Source organism: Fistularia commersonii, chromosome 19 (genome assembly GCF_037954325.1).
Source record: "Fistularia commersonii isolate RoL2024-O1a breed Wild chromosome 19, RoL_Fcom_v1.0, whole genome shotgun sequence".
Taxonomy (NCBI): domain Eukaryota; kingdom Metazoa; phylum Chordata; class Actinopteri; order Syngnathiformes; family Fistulariidae; genus Fistularia; species Fistularia commersonii.
In genome coordinates this window covers 4,153,151-4,172,956 of record NC_141302.1, presented here as the reverse complement: position 1 = coordinate 4,172,956, position 19,806 = coordinate 4,153,151, and the positions used below count along the sequence as shown (strand labels likewise).

Here is a 19,806-nt window from a genome sequence, read left to right as displayed (position 1 = left end):
TCAATAAATGGATCCGGACAACACCGTGGGATAATGGCTTGAAATTGAACAAACTGTGAATTTATTCTTTGCTGGGAATCTTTTTTTTTTTTTTTTGCTTCCAGCCAAACGTGGATTCAGTAACTTTGACATTTGTGTAACTTCTAGCATCGCCGGTTCTTCCCCGATGGGATCGTTGAAACGTTCAGAAAATGATTCACGCGCTTGAAATGGATTTTGCTCGACGCCGAAACGCTAATGAAATTAGGTTTTAATACAAAATCTGATTATATATTTCAATCCCTTCTTAACACTTGGAAATAGTTGGAAATGCAACCGTTGGCTTAAATATGGATCCGAGGAAATCCTGCCGTTTCAAAAGGAAAACTTCAGGGGTTTGTTTTTAGAAAATAAAATCAGGCACTTTTCGATATCACAACCTGAGGCGGTAAAGACCAATTCATTCGGTGACAGCTATTAATATTCAGCTAAAACAACTTAATACATCCAAGTGCTTTATCTTTACTTTCCAAGAGTGGGCAATATTTTATCACAGCAAAAACTCACACAGCAAAAACGTTCCTGGTTCCATTTGCGTCGCGTTTGCATGTTTTCTGCACGGGTTTCACGTTGACGGAGTTTTTGAATGAGAGGATATAAAACAAAAGAAGAAGAAGGATGAACGGGTGTGTATCTATGACGTGTGTTTGTGAGATTGAACGCAGTGACAAAATTGACAAAATTATCGAGGGCCCAAAACGCATTGACGACTATGGGAGCCGTTAAATAGGTAAATTTACAGGTGATTAGACGATCGTCACAATTTTATAAGTTTGACTAGTGAAAATGACCAATTGGTGGCGAGATAAATGCAAATATGCTCCCTTTCGTTACATAAACTACAAGGAAGGTATATTTAAGATTGTTCACGAGTGACATCATCGACATTGACCGTCATGGATGGACCATTCTTTCGTAGAAAATAACCAGTTTACCTTCAGACGTCGGAATACGAAGAGAGAAGCCCGTTTGACCAGTGCCCGTACGACAAAGCATGTATGTGCAAGCCTGCGCTGGTTACATAATGAGGAGGTTACATAATGACAAAAGCGAGTATGTGCAACCCTCCGGGAACCCATAGGAAATGCATAGAGGTGCAGTTTTAAAAAAATAAAATAAAAAAAATACATGAGAGTCTATGAGAGGAGTGACTATAAATCAGCCCAAAAGGGATTTTAAAAATTCCCCAGGGCTCAGATCGCCCTTATGAAGAAATCACCCCTGACTCAGTACATGGACGGCAGATATCTTCTAATACTAAAAGAGAATGATTGTTTATTCAATTCCTCCGAACGACGACGCTGTCAAGGGACTTTGGTGAAAATGGAGAATTCTTACAGCATCAACGAGCGACCTAAGGAAAAACCAGGAGTTAGAGTAACCACGCTTAGAGTTCTTCTATTAATTGCACATAAAATGATCCCAGTAAACTGGCTCAAACCCCACCCACCTACCCTGGACCAGTGGCGTCAGAGACTTAAGGATGTAAACTGCATGGAACGCATAACAGCAAACTTACGACTTCAGACAGACCTATATCTTGACAAATGGGCACCCGTTAAAAAATATTTGGAGAGTTGAAGATATTATCTCTATTTGACTGAGTTAGATGTTTTTTTTTTTTGTGTTTGTGTGTTTTTTTTTTTCTCTTCTGTTCTTTAGTTTTATTTTATTTTTCACTTGCTATTGAGGAAATAAGTGACCTATAAAGATTATTGTATAATGTATATCTTGTTATGAGGTTTTGTAAGAATGTGTATGACTATGTTAAGGAACCTGTTCTAATAAATGTTCAAAAAAAAAAAAAATGGAGAATTCTTCCCCTACTTCCAGGTGGGGTGGGGGGGGGTTACCAGACCTCCGCCCAGCTCATTAGCCGGAGTGTTATAAAGGAATAACGTGCGAAGTGGAGAAAATCGGAGAAGGAGGGGACGCAAGATGTAGGACGTGCAGCCGATTCAGGTGACGGGACGGTGCAAACCGACACCTCCGCCCTCCCCAGCTGGATTTATCTGGCTCCTCTACATTCCCAGAAAGGCTCTTCCCTCGGGGCGGCATCCGAAGCCGGCTCCTTCTGCTAATTACCCACGGGCTGGAGAAACGCTCCAGCTGTTTGGAGCGGCGGGGCCGTCGCGGAGCAGGAGGTACGGGCGGCGGCGGTTGAGGAGTCGGGTTGTGAAAACGATTAAAGTTTTAAACAGTCTCGAAAGACGGGAGAAGGACAATTTGAAAAGTTCTTCTCGAAGTGACGCGGCGCCGACGGTGTTTCATTTTTTTTTTTTTTTTTCCCTCCTTTTTCTTTTCGTCGTGCTTTTTTTTTCACGGAGCGGTCGCGGCGGTGGAAAGCGACGTCTCTCCGACAAAATCTCCCGAAACGTTTGAACGACGGATCCATTGATCGTTTTGACGGGGGTGTTCGGTTCGCGGATTAAACGATCGGCGGTTTGACAACCGACGGGCTGACGCCGATTGATCGATCGGCGCTTAACTGGGGCGGAGCTCTGACACGTGCGCGGTTCAGATTGCGTACAAACGGGCTATTTTGCGAAACGGCGACGGCGCTCACCGTCTCGTCCGCGGCGGTCGGCGGGCGCCTTTGCCTGTCCGGAGGAGATGTAGAGGAAGCCGTCCATGAAGACCGAAGCGTCCGACGGGGAGGAGTTCTCCGACCACTGATCCAGTCTGGGGAAATCTATAACGGGAAAAAAATAAACAGCTGTCAGCGAGGAAGGGAAGTTTCCTCAATGAGTGCGGCGTTCTGGAAGTTCCCCGTCACTCTTCCAATTTAACAGCCCGAACAAAGAATTTGATATACCTTTGTAGCTCTGTAAAATACTAATATTGTGTCGCCGACTCATTCGTCCATTCTCGAAAGCGCTGCCGTTCACTTTCTCATTCACGTCATCAAGAGACATAAAACATTAACTGTCCCATAAACGACCTGCGGATGTGCAGCCGTTCAACCCCCAAAATGAATTTTCTTTTAGACTGCAACCATTTTGCAAGATTTTTGCACGATTACAGTAAAAATCCATCATGCTGCTACTGCATTATATACTATATATTGCCTTTTTTTGTGCCTTTACATCCACTTCATTTCTCACAGGCTATTGTACGGGATTTAATGACTGTTTTTTTTGTGCTGAATAGTACAGATAACTTCTCGGTCATCCAAGTCACGGTCGAAATCTTCTCGTCGTGGCGACTGGACTTGAATTTCTTCACTTGAAGACGCTTCACCCCTCATCCGAGAGGCTTCTTCAGTTGCGACGACCCCCGGGGAGTTTTCCGAATATAATTGTTCCAAATGACGCCCCTGTTAGCTTAACAACCCCCAACTTACACCTAGTTTGTGCAGATTAACGCTTCTACTTACACATAAAGTCACCATAACCTCGACCTGCCCAAAAACCCAGGCAGTTATAATCAGAACCTCCCCGCAGGTCATCAGAACCGGGGAAGCCTCTCGGATGACGGGTGAAACGTCTTCAAGTGAAGAAAGTCAAGAAAAGAAGATTTCGACAAGGGTAAAGATAACTCTGCTGTTACTCTACATTCAAATCACACACATTGATACATTTCAGGTAGTTTTTGCTGTTAAATCCCAATCATCCTTTCACCTCAGCAGCAGTAGATTGTATCCGCATGTACTTTGCACCCTACAGCTGGGTGTTTGTTTGTTTATTGCGCACTTTACTGTGTGCACTCTATTCTTATTTTGTTCATCTCATGTCACCGTGGGAAAGTGAAAAACAACTTCTTGATTCTTCTGTATGTCTAGTGCATGTGGAGAAATTGACAATAAAGCTGACTTTGACTCTCATTCACCGCCATCCACTCTCACATATAAATGTCATAGAAACGTGCAACCATTCACTCTTATTCACATCATATAAACATATCCTTGGCTGGAATGCAAAACCTCCTATCAGCAATTTTTTTCCATTTTGGGTTTTTTGCATTGAATGGTGAGAAATGGGACGGCTCCATATTTTCAGTCTGTCTACAAGATAATCCCGCCCTTTCTTTTGACATAAATGTCACATGAAGCAGAAAAAATTAGGAAAAAAACACTTATCTGCATTGTCAGCGGTAAAAATACATGCTATGTATTTTTAAATTATAACATAGAAATATAGTCTGTGAACAACAGAATATTCTTGAATATCTTTAACCCTCATATTATGTTAAAGGTCAATTTGACCCATTGGGTCAATGGGTGAAATGGGTCAAATTGACCTTTCACATAATATGAGGGTTAACAAAGACCATACTATAATCAAATGAAACATTTTTTTCATTTTCTGAAAAAAGTGTTTTGTTTTTTTTTTTCAGATAGGAGGTTTTGCATTCCAGCCATCGATATGCAACCATTCACTCCGTCATTCAAATACCAAATAGACCAGGGGTGGGAAATTCATCATTACAAGGGACCATATGAGAAATCTGAACGCTGTTGGAGGGCTGAACCAATGTTAACAGAAAAATCAACACGCTTGTGTAACTGGAAGAGAATACATGTTTGGTCATTTGTCTGTGGAACTCTTGTCGAAATCTTCTCGTGGGGGCAAAGGAGCAACTTTTGGGGATTACTCACCCAAAGTTTCTGTCAACAAATGACATCCCCGTTAGCATAACAACCACCTTCAACCCGGTTTCGGACGATCAGCTCTTCCGTTTACGTGACAAGCCACCGTAACTCAAACCCGCCCAAAACCCTGGGAGGAAACTCCCATGCAGGTCATGAGAACTGAAGAAGCCTCCCGGATGAGGGTTGAAACGTCAACAAGTGAAGAAATTCAAGTCCAGCTTCAACAAGAATGTTCCGATCGACCCCTCGAGGGCCGGACAAGGACGGCCGAAGGGCTTCACGTGGCCCCCGAGACGTAAAACGTAAAACATCCAACCATTCATCCACACATCTGGGCAACTTTTGGACTCCAATCAACCTTCTGCGTGTTTTTGGACTGTCGGCAGACACACGGAGAACACAGAGTCGTCGGAATCGAACCGGGAAACCGGGAAAGAGCCGATCTGCCTATTAATAGACATGTTTTAATCCTATTTCCAGGCTATTAAATTTCTTATCAACCTTATTACAGCCACGGCAGGAAGCACTGCTTCTTTGCTTGAGTTTTTACACAGGACGGAATAATGTATGTCGCTGTTACAAGAACGTCCAGAGGCGGCGACGTATTTTATTATCCCGAGTTTATCGGGTGACTTCCGAACCGGTCGATGAGGATTTGGAATATGGAATTATTTTCAGATTAAGATTGTGTTAATCCAAGATGCAATTTGGTCTTTCCATCGGGATGTTATTTACAAAAAAAAAAAAAAGAAAACTTGACAACACAGGACGTCCTTCAATGAGATGAGATAGATTTGTCGCAGACTTCCGAGCTGTCGAAGTGTCCTTGGGCAACACGTATCAGATCCGTGATCGAACCTGCACTTGTGTGACCTCCGCGGGGAAACAATTTCCCGCTCGAAACAATGCGGAAAGTTAGGCGGATCTGGATTTTTTTTTTTTTTTTCCCGCGCAGCATAAAATCTATAAATAAAGCGCTTTTGTCGATGGCTTGGAAGGGCAAAGAAGCCCAGTGACCAAAACCTACTCTCACTTCCTTTTCGTCCATTTAAACCAGCCGCCTTTCTTGCTCTTTTACCCTCAATCCCCCCCAGCGCTCGCTCTCTCTCCGGCGTCAACCTTGTCGTTCTCGAATTCAATTAGCTCAGATTCCGGGGTTCAATTTTCTACCAGAGATTTGGCAATATCTAGGAGATTTAATCTTCTGCACCTCCGGCTCTCTCATCAAGCCAGGTACAATAAATTCAATTGAATCCCTCCAACACCACCGATTCGTTTTTAATTGAAGCGGCGTTGCCACCCTTTACCGATACCTCATCCCTGCGCCACATATCACTCCACGAGAAAAAAAAAAGTACATAATTTGATCTAATAAGGTGGCATGTACTGAATATGCATGCATAGCTATGATCCACTGTAACAGTAATGAATTGTGCTCAAATGCGTGTTAGTAATCTTTGCATTCAACACCAACTCATCTCAGCACCTTCATGAGAACGTGCTATGCTAATCCCGAACAACAATTATCACCTCTGGTCCAGTTGCAGTTTACCTCCATGTTTGTGCGGGATCATTACATATCCGATGCATAATAACTATTGTTAAAATGAGGTGTAATGTTCTTCAGGAAGTGCTCACAAATAGCACTGAATAATGCATTTTTTTTTTTTTTCTATGACAACGCATTGCTGGCGAAGCCACATATAAGGTAGATTTATAATTCCTGAAGTGTTTTCACGGTCGGCTGTCATTTTGCATTTAAACTCAGCAACATTCCTGTGCATCGTGTATTTGCAAGTGTATTTGCAGTCCCTATGTCCACTATTGTAAGTCACTTTGGATAAAAGCGTCTGCCAAATGTAATGTAATGTAATGTAATGTAACATATGTGATATGTATCAATCATATACAAGTGTTTTTTTTTTTTTATTTTTATTTTATTTTTTTTGGTAACTGAAATATCATTATTATAACAAGATGGTTGAAAATATACAGGGCTGTCTCATAAAATTAGAATATTGTGATAAAGTTCTTTATCTTCTGTAATGCGATGAAAAAAAAAACAAAAATTACTTTTTCATGATATTCTAATATTTTGAGATAGGATTTTTGAGTTTTCTTAAGATGTAAACCATAATCAGCAATATTAAAGTAATAAATGGCTTGCAATATTTCAGTTTAATTGTAATACATCCAGAATGTATGACATTTTTGTTTTTGTAATTGCATTACAGAAGATAAAGAACTTTATCACAATATTCTAATTTCTGAGACAGTCCTGTATATTTTCAACCATCTTGTTTTAATAATGATATTTCATTTACTAAAAAAATAAAATAATGGTTATCTTAAGTTTTTTTTTTTTTTTTTTTTTTTTTTTTTCGCTGCTGGCAACCCGGAGAACCCGCAAACTCCAAGGGATCTCTGTTGAAATCAAACCAGGGACCTTCCTGTGTGAGGCGGAAGCACTAATCGCACTGCTAACCATATATGCAGTGCGTTTAATTTCTCTTACAAAGGCCATCCGGATGGGAAACACAAAAAAGAAAAAAAAAATGTTCGTACATGACAGCGGATGTCCATCGATGTAACTATAAATGCGAATGACAAGAGATAAATGAGCAACAACTCCACAAACGCACCATCTTTCAAGACCCATTAGCCACGGAGCCGCCTGAACGTAGCAATCACGTCGGGAACAAGATTGCATCTGGCATGATACACGCGCTTTTATGCGCCGTATGGATTTTTTTTTTTTTTTTTTTTTTTTTTTTCCCAGTTGTATTTTTCATGTCGTCCTCGGGACGCGGGCCGATTCCAGAGGAGCCCGACATGAAGGCCGGGCGGCGTTACACGGCGACATCTGTAGTCCGGTAATGAATCCAACATGGAGAATCCGTCTGCCAATATCAGCAACATAAATGCGTGCGCGCACAATTCCAGCCACTCTGGTTGGGTAAATGTAAATAAGCCAGTGGCTTGAAGCTGTATCAGTCGTAACAAGGCTCGCTCTCTTTGAGCCATCTCCCCCTGGGCTCCTAAAGCTGGACTCCGTTAAGATGGGACCGTAATATCTGTGGGGGCGGCGGTTGAGAAGTCTGGCCCGCACTGATTGGCTCAGTCCCCAGCGAAGGGAGGTGACATGACAGAGTGCTCAATTAGCCATCTGGTCGCCCACGGCAACGGTCACAAAGTGGTACCCGACAAGCAGTGGACAGTGGGGTAATCAGAGTCTCTCGTGTACGCGCACACACACACACACACACACATAGACATAAAGTGAGGCTTTACCACACACTGTAAATGCTACCATAATTGGCTACATGAACGTGTGCTGACCGAGTATGGATCCAATGACTAGTCAGCTAATGATTTATAGAAAGTAAGAGGGCGAAATATTAAGTTTTTATATTGAAAATTCATACATCAGAGTCCAAAAGTGCACACACACACACACACACACACACACACACACATACAGGTTTAAGTGACAGGCACTTTTCCTCAAATACAAATCCATCCACATACAGATACAACTGGGCAAAATCATTCATTTCCCCCAAATCCTCAGCTACTATTTGAAACCCCAGCGACCCTCTTAGCAGGCCTCAGTGCAGGTTGTGTTAAAAAACATAAACTTCAACACGCACAGCGGGAAAAAAAAAAAAAAAATGGAAGAGCCTTACAATACTGCAAACAGACTAGAATAGTAAAGCCACATTAAACAGGGCGGCTTATTTCACGTGTGTGTTGCATGTGTGTGTGTGTGTGTGTGTGTGTGTGTGTGTGTGTGTGTGCGCGCATCTCGACTGGTGTTCATCTTTTTATTATCCACACAGAGAGCCTGCGGAATAAATTTTTAATGCGCCGGGAGATACCATGATATAAGCCATCATGGATGCTGCGGTGGCAACAATAATTCCTCTTTGCATTCCGATCAGCGGCGTCGGCTCCTGGCGAGGAAAGGGAAAAAGGCGACGGCGATTCGGCGCCGCTGTTTAACTTGGTTTTTACTGCGCGACGGCCAACCGGGTGGACGGCGGAACGACCAAAATACAATTTACATATTTATGTTTCTCTGTTTACACTTCGGCCGGTGGGCTGAGCAGGCGGGGCCTCCGACAGACACGAAGAAGATATCAAACCGGAGCCTTTACTGTGCCCTTCGTACATGTATGAAGTTAAATAATCTAAAATATGTGGATTTATTTATTGATTTATTTTTATTTTTAAAATTTAATTTTAAAGAAAATAAATACAAATTCAATTTTTTTTTTTTTAATTAAAGGAGTTTTTTTAGTGCAAAGAAATGCGATTTTAAGAAGCTTTGCCTTTTCACACTATATAAAATATCAGTATCTGTAAGATATCAGCATCCGATACGCTGATTTACAGGGGCCGTGCAAGGCTGCTTTGCCGTCATCGGTGTGTGAGCGGGCAAATGCTTACATCTCACACTCGCAGGATTTAATAGCAGCCTCCATCTTGGCTTTCTGCTCTGACATGGACTGGGAGCGTTTTAGAAAAATGTTCAACCTAATCTTGCGGTTTCGAAGCGATTTTCATTTCACTGCAATCACCGATTCACCAAATTCGACGCAATTTCACAATCAAATGGCGGTAGAGGTGCAATGCAAGGCGCTAACCGGGCCATCGGGAGCACGTAGGGCAGGGGTCGGCGACCTTTTCCACCGAAAGAGCCGTTCGGACCGCACAACCCTTTTGAAATTTAAAATGAATTAACACGGCATATAATGTTTTTTTTTTTTTTTTTTTGCCTTTATGCCCTGTGTAAATGAAATATGTGTTGCATTTCTTATTTTCAAATCAATGAAAAACTGGAGTGAATACAAATTTAAACGAAAAAAAGACGTTGGGTTGAAGGGTACTTTTAACCAAAATATTCAGTGTCTATTTGAGTCCTGGTATTTATGAAAAACTTAAATTATACACCAGCAGCAAACCAAAAATGCCATCCCCTCTCTGTGTGCAGTCGTCCATTTACTGACGCTTGCATTTTATTTAGATGTTATGAGATCACCGTGATCAATTTTAAAACTACATCTTAATATGAACGTTTGAATGAAATACTTGTTTATAATTTTCAAAAACGACATGATTGGATTCAGTATCGTCCAAGGGAACTTCGACGTGCAGAAAGAATGAGCCGGGAATCAAACCGCCAACCTTCTGATTGGAAAGATCAGTTAAAAGTCAGAGGAAAAACTCATTTTATTGAGAAAACTGGCGGACGCATCGTGAATTTGTCAGTCATAGCGATCAGTCAATCCCGCTAACTCCATTTGTCATTAAAAGCTCCAAATACTCAGATCAGCATTTCGATCAAAGTCAGGTATCCACATTATTTCCTGTACGATTTCCGTCGCCGTGCTTACCGATTTTCCGACGTCGACTGGCGGTTGACGCGGATCTCCTCGAGGATACGAGGCTCGGCGGCGCATTCGCCATTTCTTCATTATTAAAACCACCTTCAAACGTGCCAAAAATACGTCTTTGATAGTCCTCGTTTCACAAAAGTTTACACCGAAAGTTAGAAGTAAAGATTCTCTCCTTTTTTTTTTTTTTTTTTTTTTTTTAGGTCTAGTAGTGAAAAAAAAGGAACCTGGGGGAAAAAATGTGTGCTTTTTTTTTTTTTTTTTTTTTTGTTATTTAGTCATTATTTGTATGGTGTGCTGTACAGCCTGCCGCCTCCTGAGTCCACGGCGTCTGAATAAAGCAGCACATAAAAAATAATAGATGACCCTAAAAATATATAAGAAACCACCACAGTGCCAGCCTTTGACTATAAGGGATAGAGCCATCATTGAAGCTGCCCTCGGGGGTTTTCGGGAAATGCGAGGAGACACTGCCTCAGAGAGCAGGCTTCGGCTTTCTTTCCTTTTTTTTTTTTTAATGGAATCTCGGGCGGCGTGGCGAGGGGTGGGATATGCAAACGAAACGCGCTCCCAGGATACGCCGAGGTGCTCCGGGGTGAGCAGGTGTAGGCGGGAGAACAAGGTCTGCGGAGGCCCGTCGCGCCGCCATCGCACACACTCGCTGATGCACGGGGAAGGAGCTAATGAAGTGGCAAAGCTCTTCCATCAGCGGAGTGCCAAAGCTGAACCACAAATGAGCCACCGTGGAGGGAAGGGACGGAGCTGCAGTTTGGGGAAAGCAGGGCTGACAACTTTGTTTTGTTCCACTATATCCAAGGGACGGTTTGGGGGTTCTCCTATTCTTTATTTTTGGAAGTGTGTTTCACACAGCGTGGAGACACCGGGCCGGTATGTGTGTGTGTGTGTGTGCGCCTGTGTGTGTGTGTATGTTCTTTTCGCCCACTTTGAACAACTTCAATTTAGACTGTATTTGTTTTGCGCGAGAATCGTTCTGGGTGTCAGTCGGTTGTTTCTCGCTGGCTGACACCGATCCGTCACCGCGGTTACAGTTAATTTGGGCCGTTACTGGTGTCTGCGGTGGCTCGGGGAACGCCGAGCATACGTGTCGCCGCCGGCTTTTTCACACGAACGCAAGGGGTAGGACACACACCGCTAGCACAGGTACGCACAAAACACCAGGAGGAGTTTCAAACTAATTCAATACGCCTTAAAACGACCGTGCGGGTGTGCAAAAAAACTTTGTTTTGTTGGTGCCGCTAAAACGTGGCAGAGGTCTCGCAAGCTCCGGGACGGCTCTGAACTCCCGCGCTGTCCTCTATATTGGCAGCCCGGCGCCTCCTTTTTATTCTCGCCTCTATCATCCCGCAGTCTACGCCACGCTATACGGCGGGGACGGACTCATATGAGTATTGAATTGTTCCCCTGCTCTTGCCAGACACAACGGCTCGCACAACAACTGAAAAGTTCAATTTCTGTTTCATCAAAACAAAAAAAAAATATATATATATATATATATTTCTGCAGACTCGCAGGGGCCACCGGCACAGGGCGAACATTTCTCAGAGCGGCGGGGGGGATCAGACAATTCGACGGTGGGAAAAACGGCAAAAAAACAAATGCCGTGTCACGCCTTAATCTTTCCTGCACAATATAATAGGCTCACGTTTCAGTGGAGGTCGGCGATGACATCTTTAGATGCACACATATGGAATGGGCAGCTGCATTGTTGCACGGGTGCAGGGTCACTGGAAGGAACTCAGGTCGTGTGGGAGCCGCAAAGCAGCACGGGGGGAAGGGGGAGCATTTTTATTTATTTTTCTATTCTGGAATACGTTTGCACGGTGTCACCTTGTAAAGTTACGTTGAAACATCCGGCAAAGCAGATCAGAATTTGAATGCGCACGCCTCCATACGCTTCGCAATACGCTGTGAGGAATAATACCGAACCTGCTGTGAATACGCACTGGATATCTGGTACATACAAGGACACACTCTTTAGTGACTCTGCATGTGAATACGACCCTTTTGCTTCTCGAAGCTGAGAAAGAGATGAAAAAAATATATATCGTTGGTACAAAAAGGGGGAATATTCTAGTTCAGACTGGTTGAAAATAAACGCTGCGCTTGCAGGTGGTAACCCGCGGTATACGTGTCTGAGACATTCATGGAGCTAATAAAGTGTAAATATTCTTGTTACCTTGAAATACGCTGCAATGTCAACCTGTAAAATAATATCAGACAGTTTTGAATAAGTATGTGTTACTTAGATTATCACCCTCACAAGGGTTAGAATCGTTTAAAGGTATTTGAATTAGCTTGGGGTTAGCAATAAAATCATTTGTTTTGGTTTTGGGAGCGGGCCTTAATGGTCAATCTAGAAATATTAGATTGGTCAGTTTTTAGATTTTACTGTCTCCGACACAGTCTCAGACTGCATTCGGTGCAGGTTATTTTGGCTGGATCACGTGACCGCAGTCGGAATAGCGGACGTCCCTCCGGCTGAAAGGTTGGCGGTTCAAACTCCGGCTCCTTGTGTGTGCATGTGAAAGTGTCCTTAGGGAAGACATTGAGCCACGGGTCGCCCCATGATGGCCTCATTAGTGCCATTGATTGGACCTCTGCCGCCATCGGTGTATGTGTGTGTGTGTGTGTGTGTGTGTGTGTGTGTGTGTGAATGAGTGAATGCAATGTGCTTTGAAACTGCAAGGTATGAACCCCCAATATAAGTTGCTACCATGGTGCGGCACAGACCAAAATCTGTCCACATCTGAATTCTAATGAAATCAACACAATATGTGATTTAAATATGGCACTTATTTAAATCACAAAAAGAATAAAAAATGAAAGATACAATAATAATAAATTAATAAAATAAATAATGGGTAAATAAAAAGTAACAATACCATCAATGACAAATGATTATTATTATTAGTAATAATAATAATATATTCAGCCGCAAGGAATCTTAAAATCTTAAAACCTTAAAATAAATCTCACTCACTTACTGTAAATTGTAATAATTTATCCGTATAGATGTTCATAATTGTGCAATATTTCATAACAGCTACATGTACAATATTTGTTCATACTCTTGTGCACTCCTTATCTTTCACTTGTTATTTAAGACACTGTATATTTTTTCCCTTACTACTTAAGACCCTGTGTAGTTTATTTGTATTTCTTATTCTCCCTTTTTTTTTTTCTTTTTTACTGTATTTACAATTTTCTACTATCATTTATTATTGTTATATTTTTCTGGTAACTCTGTTTTTTCTGGTAATTTTTCTGGCGCAACAATTTCCTCCAGATAAATAAAGTTGTTCTTAGTCTTATATTAATATAATATAATAACAATATATTAATAATATGAACATAATGTTATTAATAATTATGATAACATCAATAATAATAATTATAAAAATAACAATAATGGGCAAATGTGTAGGCCACATTTCTTGATTCAGCAACTTCCATTGTATTGCATCCAAATTAGATGACAGTTTAGATATTGGATGCTGAAATATTGCCGGATCGCAGGCTTAGGTTTGTGTGTTCTGTGTCGCTAATAGTTCAGTTCTCATCTAAAATACATGCTGACGTCCCTGTGAGTGCAGAATATTTCTACCAGCCGCCAGACAAGGGAAACGATGAAGCGATGCACGTCACCTTCATTTTTTTGTCTTGTAGGGAAAACTTACGGAAACTCTTCAGAAGATAAGTAAATCATTTTTTAACTTTATCAAACAACAGCCGCTCCAGAGAAGCACTTTCAAAAAAAAAAAAAAAAAAAATGTCTTTAGTGACCGTAATAACGGGGGGGGGGGGGTCAATCTCTTAATAAATTTACTTTATAGTTTTATTCCTATTTCTTATTCCCCCTCCTTTTTTTTTTTTTTTTTTTTTTTTTTTTTTTACTGTTTATACAGTTTCCTACTTTTATTTATTATTGTTATGTTTTACTTGAAACTCTGGCACAACAATTCCCTTTGGGATAAATAAAGGTGTTCTTATTCTTATTCTTATTCTTATTCTTATTCTTATTCTTATTCTTATTCTTATTCTTATATAGTGACATATTTATCATTTATGTGTGCGTCTGTGTGAAAGATCAGTGATTACAGATTGCAGTTTTCGCTTCAGGGAGTGTTTACATTATCTCCGCTAATGTCTTCACATCGGACTATTTTTATGTATTGATTAACCCGCTTTTCCTCTCTAAATGTACGTGCGGCATTCATATCCCGGATAACATTCCCGTCCCTGCAAATATTGCATCCGCAGTCGCTGCCAAGTTCAGCCAGACATCGACGTCCACGTGAGCGTCGGAATTAAGTCCATATGTCGGTTTGTTAATGATGAAGCTCAACGCGGAGATGCGTAATGAGCATATAAAGCCCACGCGCGGCATATTCCAGCTGGACAATAACCCACGGTAAGACCGCGGCCTCCTGTCCGCACGCGTGTCTTGTAGAACACATCTCCGGGTAATGGCCGTCACCATGGCGACCAGGTGACCCATGCTAGCAATTAGGAGTCCCTAACAGGCTCCGCGCCGCCGAGTGTGGACAGATGCATCTCATACATTATGTAAAAAAAAAACTCCGTCCCCGGGAAAGTCTCCCCCCGGCCCCGGCGAACGGCCTCTGCCGCTTCTTTAATCTAATACATTCTTATCATCAGCCCGGCGTGGAATCGGCACAAACAAAACGCGTCCGTCGCGAGGAAGCCGCTCGACACAGCGCATCTGCGCTGCGCCTTCGGTGCGAGGAACATGAGGTGTTTAATACAAAGGAGAGTTTGGGAGGCTGGAGGAGGGGTGAGAGAGCGAGTGAGGGAGACAAAGAAAAATAGGGAATTTTACTTTAAACCCGCTGGCTTCAAATTCTTTTTTTTTTTTTTTTTTTTTTTTTTCCCTTCATTTCCTATTCATGGCAAAACCTCCCACTGGGCTTTTATAGAATGTGGCAGCACAGCATCGGGTTTAAGTTTTAAATACGATTGGCTTGTTTAAGTTGAACGATTTGGCAGCCGATGTACGGCGGTAAAAATTCACGACGATTGTAAAAATCCACGTTGTTAAAAGCCTCACGTTGCCGACGCTTGTTTTGGATATATATATATATATATAATTTTGATATCAAATTCACCAACAAGGTAGAATTTACTCTGCTTTACATCGATGTTATCGTCCAGGAGTGTCGATATAGAAAATCTGATTTATTTGTTTTATCACCCTGTTTTTTTCCCCAATTCATCCGAAACAATTGTAAATGATCCGACGATCAATGAGGATCCGTCAGGTCAAGAACTCTGCGAAAAGCAAAACCGGCAGACAAGAATTTCCAAAAGGCATCCTCCCTCCCCTCGCTATTTCCCAAAAGAGCCACCATTAAGTCAAAAATATTTAAAAAAAACAAGATATAAATCACATTCTTTACATTTCTGGTCCGAGTACGTCTGCGGGATGCATCCCGACGGGGTTGCGCGCAAACAAAACAAGGATTTAATTATTCAGCGCACTATACTAGGGTTAATTAGCTTTCCCCCGAGTATGCAAAAAGTGCTGCGCCAGTATTTCCACATCTTTTTCCTTTGGATCACAAAGTGGTGAGTTAGCTTTTTTTTTTCCTTCAAACTCATTCTATCAGCAATAAATATTTACCGTATAATGCGTGTGTAGGCCCTTCTTTGCAAAGACAGTTGCTACTAATCGCTAAGAGCTAAGAGGCGATAGCTTTTCTGCAGCTTTTCAATGAAGCACGGCGATAATACGCGAGGTATTAGCTGAATGCAGTACGTTTTCGTGTGTAATTACAAAGATTGACAGCTGTAGTCGGGTAACTAAAGGGGGGGGGGGGGGGGGTGGCGGAAAGTTGTTTACCAGACAGTTTGTTCTGGTGCAGGAACTCCATCTGCAGTCTCTGCCCGGCACGTTGGGCCAAGAGATACGGGGTGGAGTGGGTCGGATCCCCGGTGGCGCACATAACATCTGCGCCGCTGAACACCAGCTCCATGGTCCGCATCACGTCGGGCAGCACCACGGCGGCGCACAGCGCCTGAACGCACATAAAAAGACAAAGAAAATTAAAAAAAAGGAAGCCAAAGAAAATACAGACACATGGATAGTTTTTTTAAGCGCGGTGCTCTTAAGGAGACCATTTATAAAACACCTAAATAATGCACTTCGTAACAAAGTGTCATTTCATCGCTGCTGCAGATTACAACCCTAAGTTATATACTGTATTTTTCGGATTATAAGTCGCAGTTTTTTCCGACTTGTACGATTAATACTCTGGAGCAACTTATATGTGAAATTACAAACACATTACCGTAAAATATCAAATAAGTTGATCTCAATAGCTCGGGTTATTATTTATTTTATTCGCAAAACTAGGCACGTATTTGAATCCAGGGTATTTGGGACAGGCAATGAATTACTTCCTCCCAAAAAAAATATATATATATCGTCCAGAAATACTAATGAAATGGGTCTACATTCTACAAAGTAGTTTTATTTATTTATTTATGTTATTTTATTAAAGTATGGCTTTGCTTTATTAAAACATCACGCAAAAGAACACACCATACGCACACCATTAATTCGGTAGTTTACCAAATTAAGGATTCAGCTTAAAAAAAAAAAATTCTTTCTATTTGAGGCAAAAGTCGTGACCAAAAATAAACGTGTTGAAAAATGGGCTGAAATTACAAAATAAACGAAACAATTGTAAGATAATCCACAAAACAAATCACAAGTTTCAAATCAGTCATAACTTGTTTTCAGTATCAGATAATAGACAGGTGTTGAAGTTCTGCTTCTTCCACTCCCTCACCCTCATGAGGTCCACAGAAAAATGCCTCACGGCCGCTTTTCCGCCAACCTCCTCTTGTATTTTAAATCATAATTTTTATTCTTTCGCCGCGCCATGATCAAAGTTGTTATCGAAAGATGACTGACGCAAGCAACGTACCGGTTGAAGAAAGCGGCGCATTTTCTACCTTTGGAGTTGGCGGAGTTGTTCGGAAGTGACACAGAAGAAGAAGGTTTCGTTGGATTTATTGATTAGGAGTGACACTGATTGTTTGGTTGTAGCATGTGCTATATGCTATAGTTCTTTAAATGACTCTTACCGTAATATGTTACAGTAACATAGCCTAGCAGGCACGTTCTCAGTTCGTTGTTTATGTGTCATAAACCGTAGGCTATACTTATTCAACCTGTTGTTCTCTATTCTATTTGTATTTTAAATTGCTTTTCAAGATGGCATGTCTATTCTTGGTGTTGGATTTCATCAAATAAAATTTCCCCAAAAAATGCGACTTGTGCTCCAGTGCGACTTAAATATATTTTTTTTCGTTCTTTATTATGCATTTTTGATCGCTGAGAGTTATACTCCTGAGCGACTTATAACCCGAAAAATACGGTATATATAGATACATATATATATAATTTATTGTCCGCTTCTGACACATCCTCTGCTTTGCAAAATACCTTTAAACATTTCAAATTCAAATATATGCAAGTACGGTTTCACTTCCTGGTACAGGTGTAGCAAAACCCCCCTGTAGCTACGTCGCTGTGTGTATTCCGGGTTGATAGAGGACAAATGGCCCATAAATCGGCGTTACGGGACCGTGTAAAGTTCAGAATGGAATCCGGCCCGCTGATCTCAAAAGGCGAGTTACAATAAGATCAAACTTTAACACTCCCTCCGTGAGTCATTAAATCTCTAATCCTGGCAAAAAAAAAAAAAAAAAAAAAAAAAAAAAAAGAATGAAGCAATTGAGAACAGGACAAATGGGCCATGTTAAATATAATGGAACTCCCGGAAAAAAGGACGGTCGGACGAAAAGGAACGCAAAAGTGTGAACGGAGAAAACACACCGGTTCTCTGTAATCTCCACGGATCTGGACGGTCGGCCCTATGACATATTTAAATTGGGCTTTAATGGTACATTAATGAATTATTAATTAACCTACGTATCAATCAACGCAAAGTTAGTGCGCTTCAACTAAAAGGTATAAAATTGAGATACATGCTGATAGTTACACCCCTTGTAAAATAAATGAGCTGATGATAACAATAATAATAATAAGAATTTAGATAATTAAAAGGGATACTAGCTTGACTTTGACATAATCACTGATTAACATTTTAAATATAAAGCTGACTCTTAATCATAATCTGCAATCATAACATTTTTTGATTAAAAAAAAATTATATATACAATAAGGTTTTGCAGAACAGCGTTCTGTTTGTGCATGATTTAAATCTTTTTTTTTTTTTTTTTTTTTTTAGAACCCTGCATTCTTATGTAAAAGAACTGACACGGGGAACAAGAACGGGAGCGAGAGGAACAGAAACAAGTCCAACATGAAGTGAAAAAGGCTTTTGTTTTGTTTTTTCCACCAAATCCTTCAAACTTGAGCTCGAGCTTGTGACCGCAGGACGAGGTCGGTCCACATAGAGTTTCCGCTTCTGAGGAAATTTTGAAAACATTAAGGAGTAGAAAGAACATGAACCAATGACCATCAACAAAACGCTGAAAAATCTGTCTTTAAAAGATACTGATCGCTCCTTGTCGGTGATGGTTCTAAAAATGGCGTACGCATGTCATGCACACCTGAGGAGAGTGTGATTTGTAAACGAGAAATATCTGGACTATCATGCAATTGTATCATGCATTGTGTGCTCACAATCTATGTAATCTTATGCTAAGAATTTCTTCTTTTTTTTTTTTTTAACCAAATATTAGGAACAAAATAGATGAAAAAATAAGATTAAAAAATCCTCAAGACCAGAGATAGGAAAATGGTATGTGCTGAGTCAGTTTATAGTCAAAATTCACTTCTAATCTTTTATTTTTTTGCTTTTTATATATTCCTTTGTATATAATCCTTGTGCATATGCAGTTTGTACTTCGTAACTTTTCCATCTCATGCTATATATAAGCTGTATTGTATATATATATATATATATATATATATATATATATATATATATATATATATATATATATATATATATATATATATGAATGTCTATATGGATGGATGGTAGTAGTAATGTTTGTGTGTATTACATATAAATATTATATTATATATGCTATTATATAATTATATAGATTATATATAACTATTATATATGTATTATATATACATATGTATGTGTATTCTATACAGACATACATATATATATATATCAATCATTCTGTATACATATCGTTTAAAATCAATCTCATTCTGTATATAAAATAGTGTCTCCTTCTGTTTCTATCACATATTCATATAGATAAACACACACACATATATGTATACATATTATGTATAGATATAAAGATATATAGATATACCCTGGTCAATAACGTCTGTCTGTCTCTTAATACATAATGTTATAAATAATGACAATTCATACATAATGTCCCAAATCTCCATTTATTGACTGTTATGCACGCTGTAGTGTTCTTAGAGGCCTGTCGCTAAAAGTTTGCATCCCTCTGCAACCATGCCAGGAGAAAGCAAAACAAAAGAGCCTGGAAAACACACAACGTGACCGGTTATGTGTGTGTGTGTACGGGTGGGGGAAATCCCTCCCGTCGGTCCGGTCCGTTGACGCGACATCGCACACGATGACCCGCAACAAAGTGGATCAACGGAGGAGTCGAGTGGCAAAGAGCGGAATATCAACCTTTTCCTTTCATTCTGCCCGGGGGCCGAGTCGCTAAGCCACATCGATTTGCCGCAAATAAGGGAGAATCTGTCTGGAAGCGAGGCCCCAC

General features: G+C 40.7%; 1 protein-coding gene across 1 annotated transcript in view; it reads right to left on the bottom strand.

Moving 5' to 3' along the window:
- The window catches only part of arap2 (ArfGAP with RhoGAP domain, ankyrin repeat and PH domain 2), a 175,042-nt gene that overhangs the window by 69,497 nt on the left and 85,739 nt on the right, over positions 1–19,806 (bottom strand). Inside the window, exons 14-15 of the mRNA XM_086165193.1 lie at positions 15,908–16,082; positions 2,606–2,731 (exon numbers count right to left, since the gene is read on the bottom strand). Of these exons, the coding sequence (XP_086021319.1) occupies positions 2,606–2,731; positions 15,908–16,082 (301 nt within the window). The remainder of the gene's footprint in view (positions 1–2,605; positions 2,732–15,907; positions 16,083–19,806) is intronic.